Source organism: Parus major, chromosome 1, assembly GCF_001522545.3.
Source record: "Parus major isolate Abel chromosome 1, Parus_major1.1, whole genome shotgun sequence".
Classification (NCBI taxonomy): Eukaryota; Metazoa; Chordata; class Aves; order Passeriformes; family Paridae; genus Parus; species Parus major.
This window is the reverse complement of record NC_031768.1, coordinates 17633884-17646148: the sequence shown is the minus strand read 5'-3', so window position 1 is coordinate 17646148 and position 12265 is coordinate 17633884. Positions and strand designations below refer to the sequence as shown.

At 39.6% G+C, this 12265-nt stretch overlaps 1 protein-coding gene across 1 annotated transcript in view; it reads right to left on the bottom strand.

Moving 5' to 3' along the window:
- Positions 1–5821, bottom strand: part of GEMIN8 (gem nuclear organelle associated protein 8) — a 35415-nt gene extending 29594 nt beyond the window's left edge. The window contains exons 1-2 of the mRNA XM_015647418.2: positions 5717–5821; positions 1252–1291 (exon numbers count right to left, since the gene is read on the bottom strand). Coding sequence (XP_015502904.2) covers positions 1252–1254 — 3 coding nt within the window. The 5' untranslated portion in view covers positions 1255–1291; positions 5717–5821. The remainder of the gene's footprint in view (positions 1–1251; positions 1292–5716) is intronic.
- Positions 5822–12265: the final 6444 nt, after the last annotated feature.

The window sequence follows — 12265 nt, the reverse complement described above, 5'->3', positions numbered from 1 at the left end:
CTAATCTTTTTAAGGTGATTGCTAAGAACTTTCAGAAACAAATTATCTTCAGCTAATAGAGTATGTAAAGAAAGCCCTCCACGACAAACTTGCACTCCTTAAGGTATTCCTGATTAAAAACTGCAGCCTATTTGTGAAGGGCTGTGTAGCTCAGCAATGTGATTTAAAAGTGCAGACAGCTTATCTCTCCTGAAAAGAAAGAATCCATGGAGATGAAACTTCACTGCTATTCTCCTCTTAGTCTAACACTGCTACAAGACCATGCATTTGGAGTTCCCAAAATGCATCATTCCCAGGATGAGTGGGTAGAGGGAAAGCATCTGCCTTCCATATGGAATTTCTTCATCCTTAATCATCCAACTACCTAACAGCTAGGATGAACAATGTTTTATTTACTGTTTCCTTCTGCTTAAGAATGTCACACTGACTCCTCATCCTTCAGCAGACAGTTGAGAATGTCCTATTATCCAATCCGATACATTAAGAAGTTACTTTTAAAACATTTGCCTATTTTTAAAAATACTATAATACTTTAAAGACCAGTTTTGAAAGACCATGAAGCTTGACAAAAGCAGGTATCTCCTACATTCTATGTATCTGAAAAAAAGACAATATATTCTTTTATCTCCAGTTCTTATAAAATGTTTCTAAAAAGGAACTTGATGACTTTACTGAAAGCTCTGGAATCAAGTTGGTTGATTTGTCTGGCTGACTAGCTCCAGTTGTTAATTTAAGGAAAAGGAAGACAAAAAGCCAGTTCATGCAGACAGAACTGTGATGCTGGTGCTTGTCCAACTACTTTCTGTGAGGGTTTTTTTGTTGAAAGCGACCCTTGAAAACCACTCTTACATTTGAATTTTAAAAATACATCTGTTAAAAAAGAAATTGCAGAAATGTTTTACATTTGGGTGGAAAAGGGAAAGGAACACTTTTAGTCTCACTTAATTCTGTGTCTGTGCTTTTTCAGCTGTGGAATAAATGGAAATAAGAGATTTCCTCAAGGAAACAAAAGCTATAAATCTAAGGCAAATGACCAGAGTCCTCTCTTATTCTCCTGTTATTTCTCTGGAGTCTTCCCAGGAGTAGACAAATCACTCATTGTTGTAATCTGAATTCTATTTTCAAAGCAATTTAGTGACTTTTACATCTAATTTTTACATGTCTGCACTCACAGTTCAATAAGTGTTTATATGCATTTTATATATAAAATGTGACTAAGCTATCACATAGAAACCCACGAAGACCTCTTACCATCTTTTGTGGAGTTTTCTCTGGTGGTGATCAAGGTGAACTAGAAAAGAAAAGAGTAGCTTTTTAATTAATAAAAATATATGTATTAAGGTGGTCACAGGCACTGAATACACATTCTGTTATATTTGAGTATTATGACCTACAGCTGTTAAGCATCCCTTCTGTGTAGGGGCAAGTTGAAGTCTCTTACTGATAGATTTTGATTAGCAGCAGTAAAAATCCCATTCCTTAAAATTCCCCACTACTGTAAGAAAATAAAAAAAGGAGCCTTCTATAAAATGAAGCCTGAAATGCTGGAACTGAATACTTCTCCCACTGCTCTTCTCTTCCTTCATGCTTCCTCAACCTTTACTGTCCAAATTAACGCCAAACAAATACCATAAACTTAAAAGGAAATAAATTGTTCTTGGTTTTTAGCTGTGTCTGCTAACTTGTATAAAATTGGAACTTGCATAAAATAAGCAATTGCTGTAAAATAATTAAACCCATTCTGATTCCACTCATGCAGTGAGGTTTCTGTTTAACCTGTGGTGCACTTTTGACCACATAGAGTCCCTTTCTCTTTGCTTCTCTTTTTTTTCTCCAGAATCTGATCCTGCCTCCCATGAAGAAAACACAGGTCAGTTCAAATTGCAGCACATTTTTTAAATGTGAGGAAAAGGCATAAGAGAAAAGGGCAACTGGACAGGAAAAAAAATAAAAAAGGAAAAAAATGGTTGTGAGGTAGAAAGGGAGAACAAGAGCTCTATAACCACCAGGCAGGATTCATAATTACAAACATTTCCAGGGTGGTTTACCAGCACATATCACTGAGAAATAATCTCTTTTTATCTGACATTTTTTTTATTAGTAATACATTAACTAATAGGTTAGCTGCTTCATTGTATTTCTCCTGACATTCTCACCCATCCTGAGCTTGAACTTTATTTTAGGTGCCAGTGAAAGGTAACAGAAATAGGGTACACTAAACTACCTATTGCTACTCTTAAGATATGGCCAAATGCTATTCCCAAAAACACTGGAACATAGCCAAGACAGCACTTAAAACTGTTGTAGATTTATACTAGGAAAAAGCCACTGTTTTTCAAAATGCATATGAATACAGTACATAGACCAGTTGTGTTCTGCCTCATATTTAAGAATACTGACTAAAGAGCAACTTTTTGTCACTTAAGACATACTGCATTAAAGGAGAATGGAACGGTCAAACAAAATACAAATCATGCAGCAACCACAAAAGCAAATGATTGTCCATTCCAAAGCCCATTGTAAGCTCAAAGTCATAAACCCCTGGTAATACCAATCTGTCTGCAAGAAGCTCTATATGTAAGAACAGTCCATTGCAGTTGATGGAACAACTCATGCCAGCAAAGGCTGCAGTTTCAGGCATTAGGGAACTAAAGCATGCGAGTCACTGGATTCTCTCCTGCCTGCTTGGAGGAAGAAGGAAACCCAGCACTGAGATCACTACAAAACACTGCAGTGACTTGTAACATTCAAAACCCACGCACACATAAAAGATTGCTGTGTCATCCCTCTGTGCATTTCAAACATCTCATTTCCAAACACCGCCTTCTTCAAAACTTTCATCTCCACTCTCATGATGTACACCTATACTTGTTGTCTCTTTCCCATATATATCTTTCCCAGATACATCTGGATACTGTCAAGGTTGCCATAACCTCTTTTTCTCACTAGTTATTATTAAAAAAACTAAGCCCATGATAGCCAATTCTTTCATTTTCCACTTCAGAAAAGTAGGTGTGTTTAATTCTCATATTCACTCTAATTCCTACATGACAAAAATTTCTTTGAAACAGCTTCAGAATAAACAGAAATCAGGATTGATCTCAATTTAAATAATTTTTAAAGCAGTAATTGATGAAGTCTGATACTTTATTAGTAACACACAACATGTACATATGCTTTCTGAAAGGGAATGAGGGAAAACCGCTGGCAAAACTATCCAACTATATTAATTTACCAAATATGAAAAATCTGTTTTGCCAAACACAAAAACTTTAATTATTATCATAAATTACTTATGAAACATTAGACTACAAATATAAAGCAGAGCATAAAAATGCTGCAAGCAAGGACACTAAATTAAAAAATGAGTTTGTTTTATTTTCGGTAGAATTACTCTTCCAAAACAAGCTACATAAAATATGAAACATGACAAGCAGCAGAAAAATAAATCTAACAGTTCTACTTCTATAATTTATACTTAAAAAAAAAAAAAAATGGAACCAACTGAACATACGAAACTCATCAGCAAATGTACAATTTAAAATGGGAAAGAGATCTGTTTGCTTATACTGATCATTAATGATGGAATTGTTTTTCTGCTTCCTTTTCCCAGTTCTGAAATATTTCTCCACTGATAATGAACCAGGGATGAACCCTTTCATCTAAACATGTCTGTCCCCCTTACCAGCTTGAAGCAGGTGAGCATTAGTGAAAATAAATAAATTTCAAAGATCAAAGCAATGACAGAATTGAATTCCCTTGGAGTCAACAGAAATTGAGACAATGTCTGTCATACCATAGACACAACCTCAGTACACTGGGGTTTGTAACTTGGTAAATTAATCCCACTCTGGGACCACTCTGGGTCTAGTGGCGTGTTGGATACAGTGTGGCCACACAGAGGAAACAGGGACAACTCCAAGCCCAGTGCAGGATCAGTGAGAGCTCCTCTATTCACAATACCCATCAACACAAGATTAACTCAACAGTTGCACGGTATTACGGCAAAACCACCATACGTTATTAAAGGAAGGTGGAATTTCAATAAATTCAGCAGATTTCAACAAAACACATTTATACAAAACTTCCATGAAAATGCCAACTATATTTGAATTGGAAATGTCTCTAACAACAGACAGCTGATCAGCCCCTCTGCCCACTGCTGCTTTTGTCCCTGATGTGAAAAGTGTCTTCAGTCAGGCCAGAGCTTCCCTAACTCAATATCCAGTTTCTGGCAATGGTTAGTAGAAGATACTCAGTAAAATGTGACACTAACACATTCATGAAGGAATTATTTTTCCAGGTACATTTCTCCTGATTTCAGCAAGAGGTAGTTCACATTTTTTTTGTTTTTTCATCTCCAAACTGGTTTTGGCATTTAAAGCCAAAACCCCCATGAGTAAGAGGTGTTACAAATAAATAATCCCCTGGCAGTAAATTCCACAGTTTAAGGGATTAAACATAATTTTGTGCTGTAAATTTTGAACTCACCTTAGTACATACTAGCTAAAAAAATGTGAATATAACAACATCAATAGTGTGCATCCTCCCATGAACACTATTTCATTTTATACTTCTGATGCAGAATTACCACCAGAAGAGGGAAATGTCTAAAAAGTGGTCTGACATTCTGCACTGCAGATTAACACTGTGCATTGCTGTGACGTTAACTTTAATACCAAAGTGCCCTAGTTAGAGTCACGCAGAAACACAAGCCTGTGATTGCTGGGACAGTTGGCAGCAAAAGTTATTTCTCTTCAAAAGAAGGGGTAAAAATTCCCAAGACTATACACTTCATTCTGGTTTGCAAATGGTTGCAAATACAAGACTTGTCCAGCACTTAGGACATTCACAGCTGCTTCTCATCCCAACAAGGAGTGCTATGAAGAACCACCTATCACTATGATGTTCACATCAATGTCCTTAAAACAGCAGCAACTCCTGTGAATGGACACAAAACAAATTAGCAAAATAATGTTCTTAAGCTTTCAGCAGATGTATTACAGGTCTTCTGGCCCTATCAGAAGCCAAGGCAGCGTAATCCACTGTGGCTCCCCAAAAGAAGGTCTTCACTCTCTGAGCTCCAGGACATAAACCCAAAAGCTATTTTGGTCAAAAATCAGAGGGAAGAAATAAAGTGCTAAAAGCTGTACAATTATCAGTAGCCCAGTTAGCTAATGTTTCATATATATCTGGTCAACTTAGTCATATACAAGGAACAGGATCGAACTTCTCCAGTACAGCTTTTGAAGGCATAAGTAATGTCCTGGTCACACAGATGTCGTTTCCAGACACCGGCAAGTGACTGAAAGCCTCGCAGAAGCGATGAGCAGCTCCTGCCTCTGCAAACAGGGCACACAATTACAACATCCAAGGGCTGGCAGGAGCACACGCCTTGTGCCCCGGCTGCCCCCGGCCCCAGCGCACAGAGCGCCGCTCTCGCCCGAGCTCGCTCATGGCCGCCTGAGGCCCCGGGCCGACAAAGTGTGGCGGAGCGGCAAAGCCCCGCTCCTGTACCGCTACAACCACCGCCTGGTGCCACAAGCACCTCGGTCCCGCCGGGCGCCCGGGCTCCCACATCTCCCTCCTGAGGCCTTCACTTTCCCGCTCCCGCCGCCGTTCTGCCCCGGCTGCCACCGCCCTCAGCCCGGTCCCCTCCCCGGGCGGGAGGCCCGGGCCGCAGCCTGCGCGGGGGCACTGCCGTCCCCGCACCCACCCGGACAGCCTGGGGCTCCGGCGGGCAAGGAGAGCCGTACAAAGCCGCCTCCAGCGCTCCCTCGCTCCGTTCCGGCGGTTCCGAGCGCGGCCAGCGCGGCTTCTTCCCCCGCCGCTTCCGCCCGGCGCTGCCCGGGCCCGCGGCGCCATCTCGTGGTGTTGTGGGGAGGCAGCGCCGGGGCCGCTACTACCCTTTCTCTGAAAAACTTCTTAATGTCCAACCTAAACCTTCCTTAGCACAGCTTAACATTATCTCTTCTTGTCCTGTAACCCAGGAAAAAGAGACCAAGAAGAGACCTTGCTACAGTCTCCTTTTAGGGAGTTTGTAGGGAATGGTAAGGTCTCCACTGAGCCCCCTTTTCTCCAGGCTAAACACCCCCAGCTCCCTCAGCTACTCCTCACAGGCCTTGTGCACACAGGCCTTGTGCTCCAGACCCTTCCCCAGCTTCATTGCCCTTCTCTGGCAGGTTCTGAGTTCCTGCTGTCCCACCTAACCCCTGGTAGCTGTCTCCAGTCCCAGAGCACCCACAGTGCTCACCAAGCTGAAGCGTAACTCAAAATGCGCTGTGGCAGTGGTGGTGTGGTACTGCTATACTTTACCCTTTGGTTATTATTTTTTCCATAATTAATATCTTAATTTTCTGTTCAGGTTCAGTACTGAGCCAGTATTTTCACAGGACTATGAGTGAGCAGCCCCTTGGGGACCTGTCACAGCTGGCAGAGCAGGGATTGCATTTTCCCCTGTGTAGCATTTTACACTTTCTGTATTAAATTTGCCAGCTATTACCTGGTGCCATAATGTTGTTGTGTGTTTCTTCATGGTCAATAAACCCCTCAGCTGTACCATACTGAATAGCCCAGTATCATCAACAGACCGTGCCACTGCATTGTCTGTGCCTTTCTCTGGGCAGCAATGGATGGAATGTAACACATAAGTATGGTGTATACTACTGATCCTGTCAATAATGGATCCCCTAGGGCTTCTTCTACTAAGGCTATTTCTCTTCTCTACTTTTAATTAATACTTCTGGTACAAGAAATCTACCCATTATTCCTGTTTTTCAGCTTTCCTGGTGCGCTTACTGCTCTAGGTGCTTGCCTGCTGAAAATTTCAGTATATCATATTGAGACAACTTCCCTTTGTTACCTGCTTTAATTAAAAAAGCCCATTGTGAAACAAAATTTCATATTGAGTCTTATTCATATAGCAGATCGTTATAGTTATTTCCCACATATCTACTAAAGTTATTTTAAAAAATAGTGTCTATTTTGTCTGGTATGGGTGTCACATTTAATAGTTCACAAAATCTTCTTTAAAAGTGGTAAAAATGGTAGGATGTGAATACATTTTCAGCATATTAAGAGCACTAAGTCACCACTTCTAAAATCCTAGTGGCTTCTCCATCATCTATGTATTCTTTTCTTCCAGCTACTGTGTCAGTGTGTAGTTTCCTATGGGAGTCAGGCATCTGTGCACAGCTGAGAAGTCTCAATACTCAGTGGATTTTAATTGTGGTCCTGTTCAGCCCCTTTATCCCAAGTGTTTTGTGATTTCCCTGTATGATGGCCAAAAAACTCATAGAGACCACCAAGAGACTCCAAGAAAGAAGTATTTTATACAATTACCAGCCTGCCTTGTCTGATGGGCACCCAATGCAGTCAGAGACTCTTTCATCTTTTCTTGCTCTGATCTGTGGTCATTGGTATCTGCTTTTACCCATGGTACGCTGATGGCTGAAGGCTGTGGACAGCAGCACATCAAGGTTATCTTGGAGAGTCAGCAGGTTAAAAAAGGGATCAGTCAAATCATGAGTATTTATTAGTCATCAAGATACAGTTCTGGCTTAAGAAGTCCTGGTGCACTAAGAAAGAGCTTCTCTATGCTTGCCCTGTTCGTTCTTGAGGACACTGACAAGGGCCACTCTCAGAAAAAGTGGTGATGCACTGTGCAGATCTTTTCTTGGAGTAAATTATGTTGATAGGTGATTATGTTGCATATATATTAAAATCAAGGCATGCATTATTGCTGAACTGCTGCACCTTGTATGGGAGAAAAGCATCAGGGAAACCTGCACAAAGGTATAGTATATGTGTTGATTTTGTTAAACTTACCAGTCTCAGGCAAAGACTTCAAGTAATGTCTTATGGTGCTGTGTAGATTTTGAAAATGCAATCAGTATTGTAATGTTTTGTAGTTTTGTAAAATTTCAGTTTGAAATACTACCTTTTTGTCTTACTTATAAAATGCACATTCTTCTGGTTCACTGCTTCTTGCTTATTTCCTTATATCTGCCTTACTTATGCATATTTGCACTTGCACAGTTATTTTCTGGAAACACAGAAAAAATTATGGGATCTACAGAAATATCACATTAAATAAACTTCCGATTATATGCATTTTTTAAATAGTGAAATCAGTAATTCTTGTCTGCTGAAAACTAATTTCTTCCTCAGTGTTTCACCTGATCACTTTCCCTAGATCACTTCTGAATCTTTCACTTTACAAGATATCTGCTGCTGTGTAAGCTGTGTTTTCCTTGGAAGACCATGTAGATATTTAATGGGTTTAAAGTCTATCTTATCAGAGGAGAAGAAGCACCCTGGCAAGGTTTGCTTTTAAAGGAAACCCCCTTATGTGGTACCTCCCACAACCCAACAGTAGAGAAGGTCTCAGATTTATTTTTGATTGGTAAATACATTTTTTCTACACCCATGAAACATAAAAAATATAAACTGAGTCTCGAATGAAGTGAATACCCCTGCAATTTCTTTCTCAAAATGAATGATTTTGTGATGAAAGCATAGCCCCTATTGATTCCAGCATGAGATCGCTCACAGGCTGAGGGCCAGAAGCATCACAGGGCAGCTTTGGTTTTATTGATCAGTTTTGTCAATGCTGCCCCACAATGCAGCATGTCCCTCTTGAACTACTTTCTTCCATGACTCTGTTCCTTGCAGTTTTCAGTGTTGCTCCAATAGGCTAAAAATAAGGACACTCTTTGCTGGGAAATGTTTCCTGGCAAAAAACAAAATGTTGGACGAGACTACCTATTAGAGTACGGAAATCTCTTCATAAGAAACAGCATTTGCAATTGTCAAGTCTTAGAGAACATTTGTCAGCTACTCAGATGCATTAATTATCCAATTAGTTTCATTAACTAATTCTTTAAGAAGCTGTGAGTTTAATGATTGGAGGTTTGTAAAAAAAAAAAAAATGGTGTAAAAAGTTTAAATCTGCAGTACACTTACATAAGCTGAAAAAGCATTCTGGGCATCAGATCTGAAGGGGAGGTAGTTTCTAGCACACAGTAGCAATGACTGGAAGTTGGAAAGTAGGCAGTAACCTATTTTTCTTGTTGTTCTCTTGCTGTTCAAGAATGATACATCTGTGACACCCAAGTGTGTGGTTCTGCACAACTTGTGCAAATTTGTATTTAGACATCAGCATTATTTTAGCAAAGATTGTGTTACTGAAGTTAGTTAAATATAATTCAAAATAAGTCATGTTTAGAACTGCAGACTGTCCAAGTTATGGCAATTATTGACTCCATTTGTTCTTTACTAAGACAAAATAATATTTTACATTATTTGCAGCAGATTTTCAATCATTATAAAAATTCTTTGTTTGGATTAAAAGCAAATCCTTCTTAGGTCTAGCTCCTGTATAATGTGAATTTACAATTCATAAAATTTACAGCAAAAGATACCCCTTTTGGAGGGGTGGGGGAGGAGGAAGGTGTGTGGCTGTGTTTGTGTGTGGCAAACTACCTGTGAGACTTCTCTTACCTCTGGCTTTCTGAGGGACAGGCTACCAGAGGCAGAGTTGGGCAGAGGTAGAATATCTTTAAGACAATTTTACTGCCAAATATGGAGACAGGCTTCTAGACCAAATGCCAATACTTTTATTCAAAGTCAAATGTAGCTCATATCTCTCTTCTGTAGCCCCTGTGGCCTCATTTTACATGGATACATGTTAATGAATTAAATATCAGGATCACCTCTAAAAACTTCCCCCACTGGGAGAGGGGCAATACTCCTTTTGCTGTCTTTCTGTGCTCACTTACAGTCTGACAGTGATCTCTACACCTGAGCTAGTCGCTCTTCAGATATCATTATAGCCACGGGCAAAGCACAGTAATGCATTTTCAGTGCTGTTCATCTGATATATATTGGTTATCTACTTTGAGTAGAAGTGAATCACACCCCAGAAGTGCTTTTGTCTTCCAGTGATTTTCAAGGAAGCCTGAGGCAATTCTCACATGGTGCTGTTATTGCAGGTGTGTATGTTTAGTCAGATAAATCCCATCGAGAAAAATACAAGTGCAAATGTAAGTGCAAAAAGTTGCTAAAGGAAAATACTACCACGGATCATGAGATAAATGCCCACGGACGTCAAAAGATGGCAGCATTGTAAATGGTAAAGCAGAGCCTTATGTCTGAAACAGCGGCACAAGGGAGTCTGAAATGGTTCTTTGGAGGAGTCAAAGACCTACCAAATAGCCCCACTTGCCTCGTGTACCTCTGGCTTGATAAAATATGCTATCTCCTCCCACCTTTCAGATAACATGAAATCTACCTTTTTCTTGAAAGCTAACAAAAGAATCTTGAAACATGCAGATTTCCAGAAAAAAAAAGAAAACTGAATATTCATCTAACTCTTAAATTTCTGTTCCTGGGCACTTAACACTGGAACATGTGGCATAGCAGCTTATGATGATTTAGATGAGAATTTTATGTGGTAATTGTATTCAGTATGTACACACAATAAAATGTTATAATCTTACATTTTCTTCTTTCTTTGAATTTTATTCTCTTAGTCTTTAGTAATTGGATTTATTTCATGTGTCATTGTTATTTTGACATTATTACACAACAGGAGCATTTAGCAATTTTTATTAGGAAATACAGATAGCATAATACTTTTTGTTTTATATGAAAAAAATGTAATTGTTTCACATTTGTCATTATTTTTAGCTGAGAAAACATTAATAATGCCAGAAGTGCTTTTACATTCAGGCAGTCAGCAGGTAACATGTCAAGAAGCCATGGTAAAACTGAAGACTGTAAAGACATCAGAAGATGTAGCCAGGTTTTGATTCCTTTGCCCCCAGGGAGACACTGCCTTGGATCAGGTAAGAGTTGTGTGGCCAAATGGCTGTGACCACGGCAGTGAGGGATGGGACTTGATCTCCTGGTAAATCCTGTTCTCTCTAGCTTCCACCCCTTCAGCAATTCTCCTGGCTCAAGTGCTACTGCATACAAAGTGTCTGATATCAGCTTCTCCTGCTGGAATGCAGCTCCAAGAAAGAGTGCTGACTTGAACTGAACTGTACCTATCTTCATTATTCCCCTTCTCCTCCAGTTTTTGTAACATTGCAAACTCTAAAAAGGTTCCCGAATGCAAATAGGATGCACAGATTCTGAAATACCACCTCCCCTAATTACTAGGATCTAGTCCACAAAACTCATACAGGTTAATTCCCTGGACTAACATTTAGTCCACTCAGTTGTCTGTTATTGTTGTAAGAATTTTCAAATTACTTGTAACCAATAATGACTATACTACATTCAGAATTTTAATACATCATTGGTCAGGGTTTTTGTGGTTTTTGTTGGTTTTTTTGTTTTGTTTTGGTTTGTTTGTTTGTTTTCCTCTCTGCTTTGATTAACATGGAATATTAGGGATACAACTGGCTTCTTAAAATAATTTATAGATTTTTTAATTGGTTTTTATTTGTGCACTGAATGTCTTTATTGGTTTTTGAAATATCATGAACTGTCTGAGAGGTTTGGGTAAGCAAATGCCACCAAAATGAATAAGCATCTATGTGTGGAAAGTGTTTGTACCAGTCCTGTGGCTCAGGATCAATTGTCCATTACTGTGCAAGTATTAACTTCTTCATAACCTTAAAAATCAGCCTTTGATTGAACAGAGGTTAGTCACAGAAGAGCTGAATAACATCTTGAATCCTATTAAAATCTCTCAGTTGCATACTTTGTCAGGTCTTGTAAATGCTCGATTTCTTAGCATTACCCTCTATCTTTCCTCTTTTCTTTTTTTCTTCTGTTATTTCTTGTACCTACCTGTTGTGTCACAGCTCTTAACGATGGCTGCTTGTTTGTGACTCGCTCTCACCATGAGTTGTTATTGAAGACTGCCTCCCTGACAGTGTTTCCATGACCCTTTGAATTTCCACAATTGTAAATGGCTGTGCTCAGTACAGTGGGTGATAGTAATTTTACAGAAGCTGCACTGAGATCCTGAGGCAGACCACAGCATGCTGACCAATCTCCCTGCTACAGGAGCTCTTTCACGAGGTGTTATCTATATCCTCATTAAATCTGTGAAACTTGAAGCTGACTGAGGAGCTGACTAACAGGGAGGAGAGGAGAAAAAAAGACAGATGTAGTAGAAGACAGGTGCATGACTTTTAAGTCCTTAATTCACAAGATGGGATCCAAAGCTGAAAGCTATGTCTGTGTTTTTCTGTACAAACCAGGAAGGCATTTGGATGTCCCAGGGAGTTACCTGAAAAACCTTTGTACTCCT